Here is an 18,525-nt window from a genome sequence, read left to right on the forward strand (position 1 = left end):
ATACAGTGTATGAATTATATGCTACAGTCAAAATGCCAGTGTATACAAGAATTGTACTGCAAATTTATGAATACAACAAGAAAAAGCAACATATACTACAAAGGAAATATAAAGTTGATACACTGTGTCTTTGATCGCATTGTATCAAAATAATATCGAAACAAGTGTATCAAGTATATACTATAGTCAAAATGACATTGTATCCAAGAATTGTACTTTTGATTTATGAATACATCAAGAAAATGCAACATAGACTACAAACAAGTATAAAGTTGATACACTGTATCTTTGACTGCATTGTATCAAAATAAATATCAAAAACAGTAGTTCCATATTTATGATTATAACAAGAAAATATAATGCATTTATCAAAATATAAAATAAAGAAACAGTAAAAATTTAAATACATGAAGGGAACTTATATAACAATGTTGAGTACAGCATTTTACCGGGGTGTTAGCTTCTTTAAACATGCCATCCATCAGTTCCTTAAAGCTTGGTTGACTTTCAATGGTCGTCCAATTCAGCATTCTGGGAATGTTGTTGCCCGTCTTGACTGCAAGAGTGGCGTCAACAAATGAACAACACTCATAAAGCCAAACTTGCATAGCAAGTGGCATTCCATGGAGCCTATAAAACTTTTTCTCAGAAGTCATCTTGTGAGTCATACTTTTAATCAACTCATTGAATGCTTTCTTACCCCATGGGTAATCCACATATCTTCCAGACTCTACCAAATCAAAGTGTAGCCTTGGTATTTTTACTGCATTCTTCTCATTGGACAAGATATAGGTATGAATGAAATAGAGGACAACAATCTTAACGGCATCAGCATCATTGAGGCCCCAATTTTTATCTGTGAAGCATTCAATCAAATCGCCTTTGAGGGCATTTTCTTAGAACCACCAAAATATGTCTCCAAAATCCTCGTTTTTACCCTTGCGGTTAACTTTAAAAAGCATCTTCATCACCAACACACTTCAAACCAGCTTATTATTGCAAATTCTCTAATAGAAAACCGCAATTCATTACCATTTATATCAATCAAAAAAGCATCAGGAGTACTTCCAATAAGTTCTCTCACCATGCAACACCTCAACATTTGTGCTTGAACATCACAGTGTTGCATTTGGGTGAATACACCAAAGCAAGTTTCCCCAAATATTTTGTCCGCTTATCGCTAGTTTGTCCTTGAGATCTTTAAATACTTTAACATTGGTGTAACAACTCATGTGCACTGAATGAGTAGGAGGATCTTTCAGAAAAAACTTACTCTGCATTATTCAGTTCAACAACAGTCAAAAAATCAGTATGCAACAATGACAGATTTAAATACACTAATTGTATCCAGAAAGAAAAATAATGTATCTATTTAACTATACTACAGTCAACAAAATACAAATTCATTCTAAATGTATCCAAAGAAACAATGTATCTACTCGAACAAAGAGTTATGTATACATTGCATTTTGTGTATACATAGTATTCAATTCTACAATGTATTCAATTCTACAAATTGTATTCAATACTTACCAAGACAAATGACAAATTGTATTCAATTCTACAAAAATGTATTCACAAGTAGACCGATATACAGATTAAATATAGAATACATACAACAATATATATTGTATTCAACACTAAAATGTGCAATCACAAAGTGTATCAAAATTTAAAACTAATAACAAATAAACATTGTATTCATAAATATGAAATAAATACAGTACCTCCACTGCTTTTGAAGGAACATCTTCAACAACATTTTTTCCCTTGCTAACTGAAGAACCATCGATAACTTTTCTCCGCTTTTCAATACTTGGTAGGGATGCTTCAGATATCGATGAATCAATGACATCTTTTCGTTTGGTAGATTTTGAACCTTCATCTCCCATTGTTTCCATACTTACCGGGTCATGGCGCCTCTTAATACTACTCTCAGCATCCATTCTAGCAACGAGCACTCAATTTCTTCATCATTTTGAGTGATACACAAATCAAAAGATGGACCATCATCATAATGGTGCACATAATTGTGTATACCTCTAGTAACTCTGCATGGAGTGCTTTTCTCTGCCATTACACCAAAAAATCAAAGCAACATGTAGTAGAAACCCTAACAATGGCGTAAAATCAAAAAATTGGAAGAATATATTTACAAAATAAACACAAATTTGTAAAAAACTTCTAAATAACTTACCTAGAAATGCGCAGCAAGAATTTAGGTAATGGAATCGGTGGAGAATCGTGTATAGATATAATGGAGAAAAAATCGGAAGAGATTGAGAGACAATGAGAGAGAAAATGGGCTGATCAGGGGAAAAAAATGAATACAATCCTTATGTTACGGTTGGTTTTTAATTTTAACCGTGTTTAAATGTTTTAGTTATGTACAGTAATTGATATACACCTTTTAGTTATGGAATGTAATTAATTTAAAGTATAGCTACTAGATATAAATAAGGCCTAATGTTATCTACACCATGTAGATTTCCCTTTCTCTTATTTGTTTCATCATCTTTCAAGTAAATGAGCTCTTACTAAAATTTGATTGTGTTCATTCACATAAATACAAAAAATCAAAAGTGGGGAAGAGAGAGAAAAAATGCTTACCAGAAAAAGAAGGCAGGTTCTTTCCTTTGGCTTCATTTTCCTTTATTATGTAATGAATAATGACAAATTAGTTTTCGAATGAGTAATGCTAAATAGATAAAAGAGCGCATTAATTAAAAAAGCACAAACTCGTTATCTTTTCTCAGGAAAAATCAAAGAGATAAAAGAAAGGAAAGACAAAAACAATCATCCTACTAAATGAAGAATTTGTGTAATAAAATTATAAAACCACCTTATATACAAGAACTTTATCAGTAACATAAGATAATTAAGAAACAAACACCAAAAAAGGAGGCAAAAGCTTCAACAATTGATTATTCAAACAGATCAGAGTACTTGGAGTCTTCTTCTTCTTCAAGGATTCTCATAATCATCCCAAGCCATATACATAGAGATTGAATCCTTCACCATAACCACCACTAATACAGAAGATCGGAAGTCACTCGAACGGCATCCATTTTGAACTTGTCATCCTACCTTTGAGGCATGAATTTAGCTGGACTGTTTGTATGCAAATAATACATTGCTTGTTCTTAAAAACAAAAACAGATCGGAGTTTCTGAAAAATGGAATCATAATTAAGTTGGTAAGGAAAATTAATTCACTTCTAAAAGGACAAACTGATAAAAATAATTAAGAGAATCCTCACCTGATGAATTTAGTCTGAAGATGATTTTGAGGATAACAGGTGTTATGCTATATTGCTGTGGACATCTTTGGGAATGTAACATAAAGCTAAACTCTTTTATAAGTAAAAAACTAAAGAAGAAATTTTTTGGAGTTACTAATCCTAAACGTGGGGAAATGTAAAGTTCTTTGCTTTAACTAATACATTTAACAGAAATTAATCACATTAATTATGAGGATAGAAAATTATGTAGGAAAGAATAGGTAGAGAATATTTTTCTTAGAGAATGCTCAAGTTGTATTAGGCTACTTAAGGCCACTTGAGATGATTACAATCATCAATCACATCTCTATTTATACTACTCAAAAAATTAATTCAAAAGTCTTGCACAAATAACTAGATACATGTATCATAATTCACTAGATACATGTATCACAAACTTTTAAAAGATTTTTTGAAAAACTAAGAGATAATATTGAAAGACTAAATGTTATTCTTGAAACAATAAAGAACTCCTAGAAAACATAAAAGTCAAGGATAGTATCCTTGTGAATACATTAATTCCAACACTCCCCCTTAATGCATTTGCTTGACAACTCCAATGCGTTCTCGAAGATAGCAAAACTTTTCTCTAGGAAGTACTTTGGTGAAGATGTTAGCAAGTTGTTCTCCTGTCTGGCAATAATGTAACTGAATTTCACCTTTCTCTTGTGCTTCTCGGATAAAATGGTACTTGATGGAAATATGCTTTGATCTTTCATGGTTGACCGGATTCTTGACAATGGCAATCTCTGATTTGTTATCGCAATACAAAACAATCCCTTCTTTTTGTTTTTCACCAATATCTTCAAGAATTCTCCTAAGTCAAATAGCTTGAGAAGTAGCCTTAGCTGCTGAGACATATTCTGCTTCGGCAGTGGATTGAGAAACAACACTTTGCTTTTTTGACAACCAAGAACAAATGCTTGAACCAAATAAGAAGGCATAACCAGAAGTACTCTTCATGTCATCTATACTTCCAGCCCAGTCACTATCAGAATAGCCAATTAAGTCCAAACCTCCATCAAATTTGTACATTATCTCATAATCCATTGTTCCTTGCAAGTAGCGTAGACCACGCTTTGCAGCTCCAAAATGCACTTGGCTTGGTTCTTGAATGAATCTGGATAATAAACTAGCAAAGAAACACAATGTCAGGTCTTGTTGAAGTAAGATATAGCAAGCTTCCGATCAAGCTTCTGTAAAGTGAGCTATTAGCTTTCTTTGCTCCATCATCTTTTCTGAATTTCTCATTTGCTGCTAATGGTATGGCCACAGACCTGCAATCCATCATTTTAAATTTTTGAAGAATACTTTTAGTATACTTCTTTTGAGAAATAAAAATTCCTTCTTTCACTTGAGAAATTTCAATGCCCAAGAAATAATGTAGCAACCCAAGATCACTGATGTCATAGGTTTGCATCATATCTTGCTTGAATTTCTGCATCATCTTCAGATCATTTCCTGTAAAAATCAGATCATCTACATAGAGACAAACAATAACAATGCTGCCATGTTCTTGCTTCACATACAAAGTGGCTTCGCTTTTACTTCTCTGAAAATTATTTTTCAGAAATTATGTATCAATTTCATTGTACCAGGCTCTTGGCGCTTGCTTCAGCCTATAAAGGTCCTTTTTTAGCCTGTACACCTTCTCTTCTCCCTCTTGAACAAAAAATCCTTGAGGTTGCTCAACATAAATTTCTTCATCAAGTTTTCCATTTAGAAATGCAGACTTAACATCAAGTTGAAAAATCTTCCATTCCTTTTGTGCAGCAACAACAATCAAGGTTCTAATTGTCTCAAGACGTGCAACTGGAGAGAAAGTTTCGTAGAAATCAATACCTAGCTTTTGAGTGAAACCTCTAGCAACCAACCTTGCTTTGTGCTTTTGAATTTCTCCTTCTTGATTGAGTTTGATTTTGTAAATCCATTTTAGACTTACAACTTCTCTTTCTTTGGGTACATCCACAAGCTCCCAAGTATTATTTTTCTCAATCATCCGAATTTCTTCTACCATGGCTGTCTTCCAAACATCATGCTTTATTGCTTCCTCATAATTTTCTGGCTCAATACAGGCAAATTTGCATCTTTGATAGATGTCACTCAACATTCTTGTTCCTCTTGGAGGTGGTTCTTCATCTTCTCGGATCGAGATTTCTCCCCTTGAGGGACATCTTCCTCTTCTCATCCTCTTCTTGACTTGGCACATTTAAAGAAATGATAGAAGTATTCTCCACCTTTTTATCTTTCCAATTCCATGCTATTTTTTCATCAAAAATGAAATCTCTACTAACAACAAGTTTGTTAGTTTTGACATCGAGAAGCCTATAGCCTTTTGTCACATCACTATAACCAAGAAATATACATTTTTGACTCTTTTCATCCAATTTTGTTCTTTTTTTCAGCGGTATATGAGCATAACAAATACACCCGAAAATTTTAAAATAACTTACAGAAGGTTTCATTCCACTCCAAGCTTCAACTGGTGTCTTATCCTTCAATGCCTTTGTCGGGCACCTATTGAGGATGTACAATGTTGTATGTATTGCTTCTGCCCAAAAATATTTTGGCAGCCCTTTCTCATTCATCATCGTTCTGGCCATTTCAACAATGGTTCTGTTTCTCCTTTCAGATACACCATTTTGTTGAGGAGTGTACCCTGCTGTAAGTTGCTTCTCAATGCCTTCATTTTTGCAATATTCTTCAAATTCTCGACTTGTGTATTCACCTCCTCTGTCACTGCGAATGGTTTTGATCTTTAGCCGGCTTTTTGCTTCTCAACAAAGGCTTTAAATCTCTTGAATGTAGTAAATATTTCTGACTTTTCTTTCAAGAAATAAACCCAAGTCATTCTTGAAAAATCATCAATAAAAATTAGAAAGTACCTTTGGCTTCCTAGAGATGGAGTCTTCATTGGTCCACAAATGTCTGTATGGATTAGTTCCAAAAGTACACTTGCTCTCCAAGACTTCCCTTTTGGAAAAGACTTTCTATGTTGCTTTCCCATAATACAACTTTCACATGGATCCACCTCAGTATGTATCTCAGGAAGGCCTTGCACCATGTCTTTTTTCTTGAGAAGCTTCAAACCATGAAAATTCAAGTGACAAAACCTTTTGTGCCAAAGCCATGAATCATCTACAACTTCATTTTTGAATGCATTGTAACGAAGTTGTAAAGGAAAGTTTCTTTTTATCATCTTTACTTCAACAATGACTTGATTTGGCTCAATTTTATCATAAATTCTACAACAATTATCTCTAAACACAAGAGAATAACCATTTTCCATGAGTTGACCAACACTAAGCAAATTTTCTTCCAAGTCAGGAACATAAAGAACATCATGAATTTGCTTACCGCTCCTTTTTCTGTTGATCGAAATGGTACCTTTACCTTTTGCATTAACTAAGGCTCCATTCCCCATTCTCACTTTAGAAGTGATGCTGCGATTAATTGAGAGGAAAGCCTTTTCATCTCCAGTCATATGATTGGTACAACCGCTATCAACATACCATTCATTGCTTTTTTTGAAGCATCGTAGTTGAGAAGCGTCGAAAAGGTTTTCTTCTGTTCTTCCTCTTTTCCTTCACGAAATTTACTTGCTCCTGTTGCTTGTGCTGTGCCGATCCTTCTCAATATGGCCAAAGTTTTTACAAAAGTTACATTGGGGCTTGCCTTTGTGCCAACATTTTTACGCATTATTATTAGTCTTTTTGCAAATTTTACAAAAAAGACTAGTACTTTTCTCACCTTTTTCTTCAACCTTCTTAGTAGAGCCATCACGATCCTGCTTCTTTTTTGGATTGTACTTCTTTTTTTGTTGATTCTTTGAGAAATTTTGAGAATTCTCGTTGGTTCTGGACTGGAAAGCCGTCTCTTTGGGTTGATTCTCACGAAAAAATCTTCGCTTCTCATGTGCACGAAACGATCCAACTAGCTCTTTGATGGAAAGCTTAGAAAGATCTTTCGTCTCCTCAGTGATAGCAACAATATACTCATACTTTTCTGTGACACTAATTAGAATCTTTCCACAACTTGTTGGTCGAAATTTCATCACCATGATTTCTCATTTCATTAACAATATTCATGACTCTTGTGCAATATTCATCGATTTTTTCAGATTCTATCATCTTCAAATTTTGAAACTCTCTTCTAAGAGTTTGAAGATTGATAGTGCGTACCTTTTCGTCACCATACACCTCAGCTTCCAGAGACTCCCAAGCTTGCTTTGCGATCTCACAAGTAGCAATTTTTGCAAAAAATGCTCTTGAGACTCCCATTTGAATTTTGCTCAAAGCCTTTGCATCTTGACGACGCTTAGCCTCAAGATTTTTCATCTCTGCTACTAAAATTTCACCATCGTCTTCTGGCTCTTCATGGCCATTTGCAACAATAGTCCACAAACCTTCAGCTTTTAGATAAGTTCTCATTCTTATCTTCCAGTATTCAAAGTCATTTCCATATAAAAATGGAGTAAGAACAACTGAAGAATCAGCACCACCATCTGTTTTAGATGCCATAATTTTTTTTTCTTCACCTAACCCCAGATTAAGAACGAAAACTGCTCTGATACCAATTTGTAGGAAAGAATAGGAAGAGAATATTTTTCTTAGAGAATGCTCAAGTTGTATTAGGCTACATAAGGCCACTTGAGATGATTACAATCATCAATTACATCTCTATTTATACTACTCAAAAAATCAATTCAAAAGTCTTGCACAAATAACTAGATACATGTATCACAATTCACTAGATACATGTATTACAAAATTTTAAAAGATTTCTTAAAAAACTAAGAGATAATATTGAAAGACTAAATGATATTATTGAAACAATAAAGAACTCCTAGAAAACATAAAAGTCAAGGATAGTATCCTTGTGAATGCATTAATTCCAACAAATTAATCACATTAATAATATGGAAAGGAGAATAGACAAATCAACATGAACATTTAAACAATAAAAACTCAAAAAAGGGGGAAAAAAGATAAATGGATTTCTTGGTCTATGAAAGGTGCCACATCACCTTCTCTATTCCTAATTTTAATATATATATATATATATATAATATTTAATATTAAATTAATGCTTTTAACACTCATTATAGTCATATTTTAACGTGCACGAAATAAAGATTTACATTTGCAAGAATGAAGAGGCAGTGAATGAAACATTATGGCATGGTTAAGATTGGCAATTAAGATGGATTTAAAAGTTAATTTTCAGTTAAAATGACTGTTCAGATTTTTATTTTCTTCACTTTTTAAAATAGCACAAAGATTTTAAAAATAGGAAAATGGTCAAAAAATTGAGAAAAAAGATAAATATTAATGGAGGTCGAGAGATGTCACATCATCTTATCTATGCCTAGCTTTATATTATATATAGATATAGATGTGTATACGGTAAAAACCGGGTCGATGTGTGACCGGTGAGACCGGAGCTAAGGATAAGTCCAAATGAGCACGAGCATGTTCGATCTTTTTCACACCGGGATTTCGTACCGGATGTAATGGACCCGAGACAAGAAAAGTGTGCCCGTTAGTCCGGATACGCCGAGCCCAAATCAACGTGTCCGTTGGTCCGGATAATCGGTTGTAAGGTTGCCACGCGTCAGAAAATCGTTCTGCCATTTGCACTGACGATCGTAGACGATCGTACGGGTGTCAGACCGTACGGTCATACTTTATCTTTTTAGGGTTTCTCTATTCAAAAAGGCTTTTTGTGTTGCATTCATGGCCCACAAGGCATACCTATAAATAGAGGATATTCCTCCCTTTTTTGGGGGTTACCTTCTTTTTTCCATATCTCAACATTGTAATAGTCAAAGATATAAAGCTCTCTCTCAAAGGATATTGGTCCGGATCTCCTGGTGTTCTTCATTAGTTTGCTTATCCTTCCAATATTACTTAATGTATTTGGCATAAATCAATCACCATTACACGCATATACGCATATATATATATATATATATATATATATATATATATATATATATATATATATATATATATATATCACAAGTACCTATTCAGATAAATATAGCTACAAACAAGTCCATCGGCACTCCACGCTAACCTAATAGATTAAAATTCATCCACATATCTTATACCTCACTTACAAATTTAATTGTTACCGAAAGTCAGGGTAAACAGTTTGGCGCCCACCGTGGGGCTAGGACAATAGTGATTTTTTAATCTTTGCTTCTTCCTTCTTTCACTCGTTGATTGAAGAATCTGGAAATTTCTGCAAAAAACGGACAAAATGGCAAGCAGTGGACATTCCGGTCATGTGAACAACAACGAGATAGTAACTGAAAATGAGAACAATAGCGGGTTACGAAACCTACCTGCAGATCCAATCGACCCAAACTCTGTTGACTCGAGAGAAGGCCTCAACCGGCATAATACCGTGAATCAGAAGAATGTCGCCTTTCCGGCCACTGATCCCTTGAATACTCATAACTCAATTACTTTGTCCCGGGCTCAAGGCCGGAAAACACCGGGGTACTCCGGATGAGATTAACTTACGTTTAATATTTGAAATGTTGCAGGAACAAGGGATTGCCATAGCCTAACAGGGGATTGCTATAGCTCAGCTTCAGAGGAAAAATGACCAGGCAGCTCCGGTAAGGTCTAAAGGGGTCACCGAACCGAGGAGGGACGAAACACGGATAGTTGAGAGTAATGGATCCGGAGCAGGTTCGTCTACCGAAGTTATGAAGATGCTCGAAAACTTGGCAAAACGGGTAGATTCAATGGAGAAGAGGGTGGAAACGTATAACTCTCGGGTGGATCAGATCCCGGGAGCTCCACCAATTCTGAAAGGGCCGGATTCAAAGAGGTATATTCAAAGGCCTTTCCCTCCTAGTGCGGCTCCAAATTTAATCCCGAAGAGGTTTAAGCTGCCGGATATTCTGAAATACGATGGTACAACGGACCCGCAGGAACACTGACTTCGTACATCTGTGCTATAAAAGGCAATGATGTCGAAGAGGATGAAATTGAGTCTGTGTTGTTGAAAAAATTTGGGGAAACACTATCGAAAGGAGCGTTGACCTGGTATGACCATCTGCCCGAGCATTCCATCACTTCTTTCGAAATGTTCGCAGATGCGTTCATCAAAGCTTATGCTGGAGCCAAAAAGGTGCAGGCCTGGAAGGCGGACATATTTCGGATAGCCCAAAGGGACGATGAGTTGTTATGAGAATTTGTGAACCGCTTCCAAAGGGAACGGATGGAGCTCCTTCCGGTTCCGAAAGAATGGGTTGCGCAAGTTTTCACCAAAAGGCTTAATCCTCAGAGCTCGACTGCTTCATTCAAACTGAAGGAGAACTTGTTAGAGTATGAGGCTGTAACCTGGGCAGATGTCCATAACAGGTACGAATCAAAGATTCGGGCAGAGGATGACCAGTTCGAACTTCCCCCGGGACCTATAAATATGAGCAAAAGCTCTGAGAGTTTGAGAAAAAATTACGAGCTGGAGACACAACCATCGAGGGAAAGGTACCAACCATACTCTCAGTCGGAAAAATCGAGCTTCAGGTCGAAAAAAATGAGGGTTGGCCCCAATCACTTCTCGAGTAAGGGCGACAAACGAGCCGAACGCCTGTCAAACAGTCGTGGCCTATCATTTAGAAGTGACGCTGGGAGTTCGGCTAGCAATAAAGACATACCGAGGATATTAGAATACAACTTCAACATCAATACCTCGGACCTTGTCTCAGCTATCGGCCGTATCACGGATCGGACCAGGGTCCACGGGATCCAAATGTGGTGTGTGAGTATCATGAGACCCATGGGCACAGAAATGAAGATTGTCGTCAATTAAGGGAGGAGGTGGCTCATTTATTGAAGAATGGCCACCTTCAAGAATTCCTGAGTGAACGAGCCAAAAACCACTACAAAGAAAGGGAGAGTCATAAACGAGCCGAGCCGATGGAACCTCAACATGTAATAATATGATAATAGGGGGAACAGATACTCCACGAGGGCCGGTGATGAAAAGAATAAAGATCTCAATTGTACGAGAGAAGCACACCTAGGATTATGTATCCGAGGGTTCCATCTCCTTCAGTAACGAGGATGCAGAAGGAATCATTCAACCGCACAATGATGCATTGGTAATTTCTAACCTTATTTTCAAATCACAAGTTAAACGTATTTTAATTGACCCAGGTAGTTCAGCTAACATCATCCCGTGGAGTGTGGTAGAATAGCTGAGGCTACTCGACCAGATTGTGCTGGTAGCCCGAGTACTCAGCGGGTTCAATATGGCGAGCGAAACACGAAGGATGAAATTTCTTTGCCGGTCAACATTGACGGCACCATACAGCAGACGGTGTTCTACGTCATCGAGGGAGATATGAAGTATAATGCTTTGCTCAGCAGACCATGGATTCATAGCATGAGAGCGATACCATCAACATTACACCAGTTGCTAAAGTTCCCAACTCCGGATGGGATAAAAAACTATCCGAGGCGAACAGCCCACAGCAAGGGAAATGTTTGCGATTGAGGAAGCACCCATCTTTCCAAAGAAGTCAGATCAAAGAGATGATGAATCAATCGAAGGAAAGGACATTAAATAGCAATTAAAGAATACGGGTTCGAAAGCGGAGTAGAAGGAATCAGACCCAGCTGGTGAAGAGGACGATTTTGGCGTGCCTAGATCGTTTTTATTACCGGAAGACTCAGATGCAACCAAATCTACCGTAGAGGAGCTGGAGCAAATCATCTTGTTCATACATCTACCGGATAGAAAGGTATACCTGGGCACGGGGTTAACCTCAGAGCTCAGGAATAAGTTAATTAAATTTCTTCAAGCTAATGCCGATTGTTTTGCGTGGTCCCATATAAACATGACAGGTGTGCCGCCAGAAGTCACGAATCACAAGCTCAGCCTCGATAGGAAATTCCCCCATGTGAAGCAGAAAAGGAGACCGATGGCCGAGCCAAAACATGCCTTCGTAAAAGATGAGGTAACAAAGCTTTTAAAGATAGGCTCTATCCGGGAGGTAAAATACCCGAACCGGCTAGCTAATGTAGTGGTGGTGCCAAAGAAAGGTAATAAATTTAGAATGTGTATTGATTATAAGGATTTGAACAAAGCATGCCCGAAGGATTCGTTTCTGATGCCTCACATCGATCGAATGGTCGATTCAACGGCCGGGCATGAGATGTTAAGTTTTCTCGCTGCTTACTCTGGGTACAATCAGATCTGGATGCACCCAGAGGATCAAGAGAAAACCTCCTTCATTACCCGATACGGGACTTACTGTTATAATGTCATGCCATTCGGATTAAAAAATACCGGAGCAACTTACCAACGCCTAGTTAATGGAATGTTCGAAGAAAAGATAGGGAAAATAATGAAAGTTTATATTAATGACATACTAGTCAAGTCCCTAGAAACAGAGGACCATTTAAAACATTTGCAGGATACCTTTGATGTACTTCACAAATACAACATGAAGCTTAACCCGGAGAAATGTGCCTTTGTTGTCCGATCAGGAAAATTTTTGGGCTTCATGGTGTCGAACCGGGGAATTGAAATTAACCCGAACAAGATCAAATCCATTGAGAATATTGAGGTGGTAAACAACGTCAAGGCCTTGCAGAGGCTCACCGGAACGATAGCAGCACTGAGCCATTTCATTTTGAGGTCTTCGGATAAAAGTCACCGTTTCTTCTCACTGCTGAGAAAGAAGAATGACTTCGTCTGGACACCGAAATGTCAAAAGGCTTTGCAGGAATTAAAAAGGTACTTATCGAGCCCGCCCCTGCTGCACACACCGAAGGCAGACGAATAGTTATTTCTATACCTTGCCGTGTTCGAGGTAGCGATAAGCGGTGTTTTGGTCCAAGAAGAAGCAGGTACTCAATTCCCAATATAATATGTGCGTAGGACTTTAGGAGATGCGGAGACTCATTATCCGCACCTCGAAAGTTAGCCTAGGCAATGGTAAGTGCGTCAAGAAAGCTAAAACCTTACTTTCAATGCCATCCGATATATGTAGTAACTACATACCCGCTAAAAAATGTCATGCATAAACCGGAGTTATCAGGTAGACTGACCAAATGGGCCGTAGAGATTAGCGGATATGATATTGAGTATAAGCCTAGAACAACTATTAAATCTAAAATCTTAGCCGATTTTGTGGCAGACTTTACCCCCACTATGATTCCCGAGGTAGAGAAAGAACTTTTGTTAACCTCGGGAAAGGCTTCGGGTATCTGGTCTCTGCACACAGACGGGGCTACGAACCTGAAAGGTTTCGAGTTAGGCATTGTTATTAAGACCTCCGCCGGTGATGCCATTAGACAATCGATCAGAACCATAAAATTGACTAACAATGAAGCCGAGTACGAGGCTATGATTGCAGGTTTGGAATTAGCTTAGAGTCTGGGAGTCGAAACAATCGAAGCAAGATGCGACTCTCTCTTGGTTGTGAACCAGGTGAATGGCATCTTCGAGGTCAAGGATGAGCGAATCCAAAGGTACTTGGAGAAAACTCAGGTGATATTACACCGGTTCAAAGAACGGACCATGCAACTTGTACCCAGGGAGCAGAATAACGAAGCCGATGCATTGGCCAATCTGGGCTCTTCAGTCGAAGCAGAGGAAATCAACCCCGATACCGTAGTGCAATTGATGAATTCGGCGGTAGAAAATGGGCAGGCCGAGATAAACACAATGGGTCTAACTTAGGACTGGCGCAACAGATACATCGACCACTTGCAAGATGGGAAGCTCCCGAGAGACCTAAAAGAATCACGATCACTCCAGAGCAAAGCGCTCAGTTCTGCTTGATAGACAGCCAATTATATCGACAATCTTTCTTCGGACCTCTTGCCAAGTGTTTGGGTCCCGGAGAAACAGATTACGTGATGAGAGAAGTCCACGAGGGTACCAGTGGTAATACTCCGGGGCCGAAGGATTGGTTTGAAAAATAATCAGAGCCGGTTATTACTAAAACCAGATGGAGGAAGATGCGAAAAATTATGTTCGAAAATGTGATGGGTGTCAAAGGCACACCCCGATGATTCACCAACCCGGGGAGTTGCTACACCCTGTGATTTCCCCTTGGCTGTTCATGAAGTGGGGTATGGACATCGTCGGTCCTCTGCCATGGGCACCAGGTAAGGCTCGTTCATTCTGTTTATGATTGACTACTTCTCAAAGTGGGTTGAAACATAGGCTTTCGAAAACATTAGAGAAAAGGAGGTTATTGACTTCATATGGGACCATATTATCTGTCGTTTTGGCATCCCGACCGAGATAATCTGTGATAACAGCCCTCCGTTCGTTGGCAGCAAGGTCAATAACTTTCTCGAAGGGTTGAAGATCAAGAAGATAGTGTCGGCTCCGTATCACCCGAGTGAAAACGGGCAAGCGGAATCCACGAACAAAACAATAATTCAAAATCTAAGGAAAAGACTTGAATCATCGAAACATAAATGGAGGGAAGTTTTGCCGGAGGTATTATGGGCTTACAGAACAACGTCAAAGTCAAGCACTGAGAGACACCATTCTCGTTGGTCTACGGGGCCGAAGCTCTAATTCCCGTAGAAGTTGGTGAACCGAGCCTCTGATTCCAATACGCCACCAACGGGTCAAACGAGGAGGCTATGTCCGTAAAACTCGACCTGGCGGACGAACTACCCGAAAATGCGCTGGTTCGTTTAGCGGCTCAAAAATAAAGAATGGAAAGGTACTACAACCGGAGGGCCAATCTTCGACATTTTTGAGTTGGGGACTTGGTACTTCGAAAAGTTACTTTGAATACCAAGAACCCCAATGACGGGAAGTTGGGTCCGAACTGGGAAGGGCCGTACAAGATAACCGGAGTAACGAGTAAAGGATCGTACCAACTGAAATCCATAGATGGACAACGGTTGCGCAATAACTGGAATGTGGCTCATTTGAAGAAATACTATTGCTAAGGTATGGATACCTACCCTTGTGATCATCTTTTATTAACCTATCCTTTTTTGCAGAAGTGGTACCGAGATAAACCCCGAGGGAGTGGAGTTAGGTCTGAAAACACGTGTTGCACTCTTTTCCTTAGTCCGATTTTGTCCCGAAGTGGGTTTTCCGACAAGGTTTTTAACGAGGCAACAAGTAACGTGTTACTTTATGAAAACAAGGCAAAGTACCCGAAAACGGAGGGTCTGCCCTTCGCTGGGGACTTAATAGTAGTTACCCGATCATGCTGCTCGGATAAACACTAGGGGACTATCATACCCACAATAAGGCCTATCCCGAAAAGGTCTTTGAAATTTTATGCTTCTTATTTTTCTGTAAACCCGGACCTTCTGTGTTAGGTTTCAATGTAAGGACCAAACGATCAAAACGAATCGTGTCTAGCTAGTATTTGCTATGGCAAAAACAGAAGGAAACAGATGAAATCCTCATATTATGTATGTACAAACACTGGCTATATAAAAAAAACATTATGAAAGCATACGTCTCGGACACGACTTTGTATTAAATACCCTATACCGGGAATTATTATCAAAATTTGGCAAAGGCATCAAGGTCGAGATGAATCGAGCCCAAAATCTTTTAACACCCTCGAGTGGGGACTGCCGTCTCAAAATTTGACAAAGGCAGGGATTCAGGTATCCGAACCTAATCTATTATAAGTAGACGGTCGGGAAAGGTTCAAACAATTAAAAACCTCGACCTAAAATGCTCAGCGTGATTCGGAGACGTCTGAATTCACAAAGCACAAATAAGCCCCGCGGGCAAACCACTTGATAAAACCCTCGATCAAAAACATACTGAACGGAGGAAAGGCCAATACTCAATGAGTTAAAAAAGGCTCAATCCGGATAAAAAGGTAGCTCCGAACCTTGGCTATATCCCATACGATACATGCATTTAAGTTAAAAATTGTAGCATACATCTGAATAAAAGAATGAGGAAAACAACAACCAAAAAGGAAAATATGTATTTCATAAACCAAGGCTTTACACTTAGACTTTTAACACAAGTTAAAATAAAAACAAAATGAAGGCTCGTACAAGCCCTAGTCTACCCGGTATGGTTGGAGTCAGAATTATCAAAAACTGTTTGTTTGGAGTCTTCAGAGTCGGCATCAAGGGCTTTCTTAGCCCTGTCCTCGATTTCTTTGGCTTCGAGTATCCGGGCTTGGATGTCCTCCAACCCTCTTTCAACTTGTTCAAGGGTGGCATGCCGATTTCCACCATTCATACTTGATCAAAATCGTAGAACGAGCCTCGGTAGCCTCCATTTCTTTAAGAGACTCTTCTAGATCGACCTCGACTTTTTTCAATCTAGCCTCTAGCTCGGATCTCACTTCAAGAAAAGCTATTCGAATTTGATTAGTATATTCAATTTGATTACCAGATTCAAACTCAGTCTGAAGCAGATCATTGGCCTCAGTAGCCTCCTCGAGCTTGATCTTGAGCTCATCACTGATCCGAGCTCGAGTCTCAGCTTTCTTCTCTGCCACCCTCATTCTCTCCTTGTCATTAGCACTCTCGGATTCAAGCTGGTGAGGCCTTTCTGCCATCTTCACGGCATCAGCCTTGACCGAGTCAAGTTCACTCCGAAGTTGGGAAATAGTGGCCTCGAATTCACTAAGCCTCGTAGTAAAAATGGCATTATCTCGGCCAAGATCGACGTTATCCGCCTCAAGGAGCCGGTTCTTTTCAATCATATCGCCCAACTCGGCCTTTAAGCGAAGGTTTTCGACTTTTGCCGCTTCGAGCTCGGATTGAAGGTTGGGAAGAACAGCGGCCCGACTCAGCTGATCTTCTTTCTTCTGCAGGAGGAGTTAGAACTTCTCCGTTTCTCGGCCCCGGGCATCCAGCTGGCCCTTTAAGTTATCAACCTCGTGTTGGGCTCGAATAAAGCCCTCATTAATGAGCACGAGAAGAAGAAGCAAATCAAGTTAAGAAATTGAGTAAACAAGAGTTGAAAATCGCACATTAATATTATGGAAAGACGAGCATAAAAGTTTACCCGGTTGCCTGCATGCATGCCTTCGTTTATAAGACACTGCCAAGGAACCCCGGCCATTTTTTCCTTATCCGAATCCAAAATAAAAGGCCTTAGATAACTTGCAACCTCCACAGGGCGGGATAAAAAACTACAATCCTCGGGGATGGTGACCACGGCCGACCTCGTCCTCTTCGGTTCTACACTGGGGGCTGCGAAAATACCTACAAGGGTGTTCCTGCACCCGTTTCAGTGGACCGACTTGCCGCCCTCGTGGCCCGAGGAATAGAAAGATGGACAAACCCGGCAGCTTCCCCGATTGCAGGAGGGATATCTGAGAACATGTCATCTAGGTTATCGAACCTCGATGCAGGAGAGACCGGAACGACTCCAGCAGCCCCAGTAGATGTGGGTGCCTCGGATGTGGTAGCTTGGTCACTGCCGGGCAATGGGCTAGTAACCATTATAGCCTCGTTCTCCGGGGCTGATTCAGCCCTTTGATCAGACTTGGTGTCCGAGGACGGGCCAGATCTTCTAGGCCTCTTCACCAAGGGTGCCGCTTCGGGCGAGGCATCACCTGAAATGTCGATAAATTCAATGGACCTTAGAGGAATCAGAAAAAGAACATCGTCTTCCCTACCTGTGTTCGGGGTCGGAATGGCAGTTCCTTCTTCAACTGTAGACGAGGGCGGAATGGTAGTTTCTTCCTCGGGAACAGAGGCGATGAAGGGGCCCACACCAACCCTTCGAATAATAATATCGGGCTCGAATTCATCCCTTAGGATTCGAACTTCGCTCCCCGACCTTTTCTTTTGTTTCTGCCCTTTGGCTGAGGGTTTCCTTTGCCTCTTTTCGGCTGCTTTAATAAGCCGGGATGATCCTGCCGTATCAAATTCGGATGCCGGTGTGGTAGGCTCAGCCATGGCTCCACAGAGCCCTTGGGCAAGCCTGAATATCAAAAGAGTTATAGAAAGACAAGGCAAAACGAGAGGGAGCAATAAGTACCGAATCAAGGGGAAGATTACTATGATTTTGGGCAACCCACCGGCCACGGGACAGGTCGCCCCATGTCTGTTTAGCGTGAAGGTGTTGGCTGATGGTTGCCTCAACCCACTCAGTAAGGTTCCGGACAAAGACCGGGTATCCATACCTCGGCTAAAAAATTTTTTTTTTTTTTACATATGCATGTAAGGGAGCAAATTTGGACAGAGTATAGAAGAAAGACAACTATAGAGAGAAGGCGGCCGAGGAACTTACGGCTATTATTCCACTTTTTT

At 39.5% G+C, this 18,525-nt stretch overlaps 1 protein-coding gene across 1 annotated transcript; it reads right to left on the reverse strand.

Annotated features, from left to right (window-relative positions):
* Positions 1–308: 308 nt before the first annotated feature.
* Positions 309–2,315, reverse strand: LOC132047999 (uncharacterized). Its single transcript, XM_059438946.1, has 2 exons — positions 1,728–2,315; positions 309–1,274 (listed from the first exon to the last, which is right to left on the reverse strand). The coding sequence occupies exons 1-2, from the start codon at positions 1,944–1,946 to the stop codon at positions 1,116–1,118; spliced, it is 378 nt and encodes a 125-aa protein (XP_059294929.1). The 5' UTR covers positions 1,947–2,315; the 3' UTR covers positions 309–1,115.
* Between the last annotated feature and the right edge of the window lie 16,210 nt (positions 2,316–18,525).

This window comes from Lycium ferocissimum, chromosome 2, assembly GCF_029784015.1.
Source record: "Lycium ferocissimum isolate CSIRO_LF1 chromosome 2, AGI_CSIRO_Lferr_CH_V1, whole genome shotgun sequence".
In the NCBI taxonomy this organism is placed as follows: Eukaryota; Viridiplantae; Streptophyta; class Magnoliopsida; order Solanales; family Solanaceae; genus Lycium; species Lycium ferocissimum.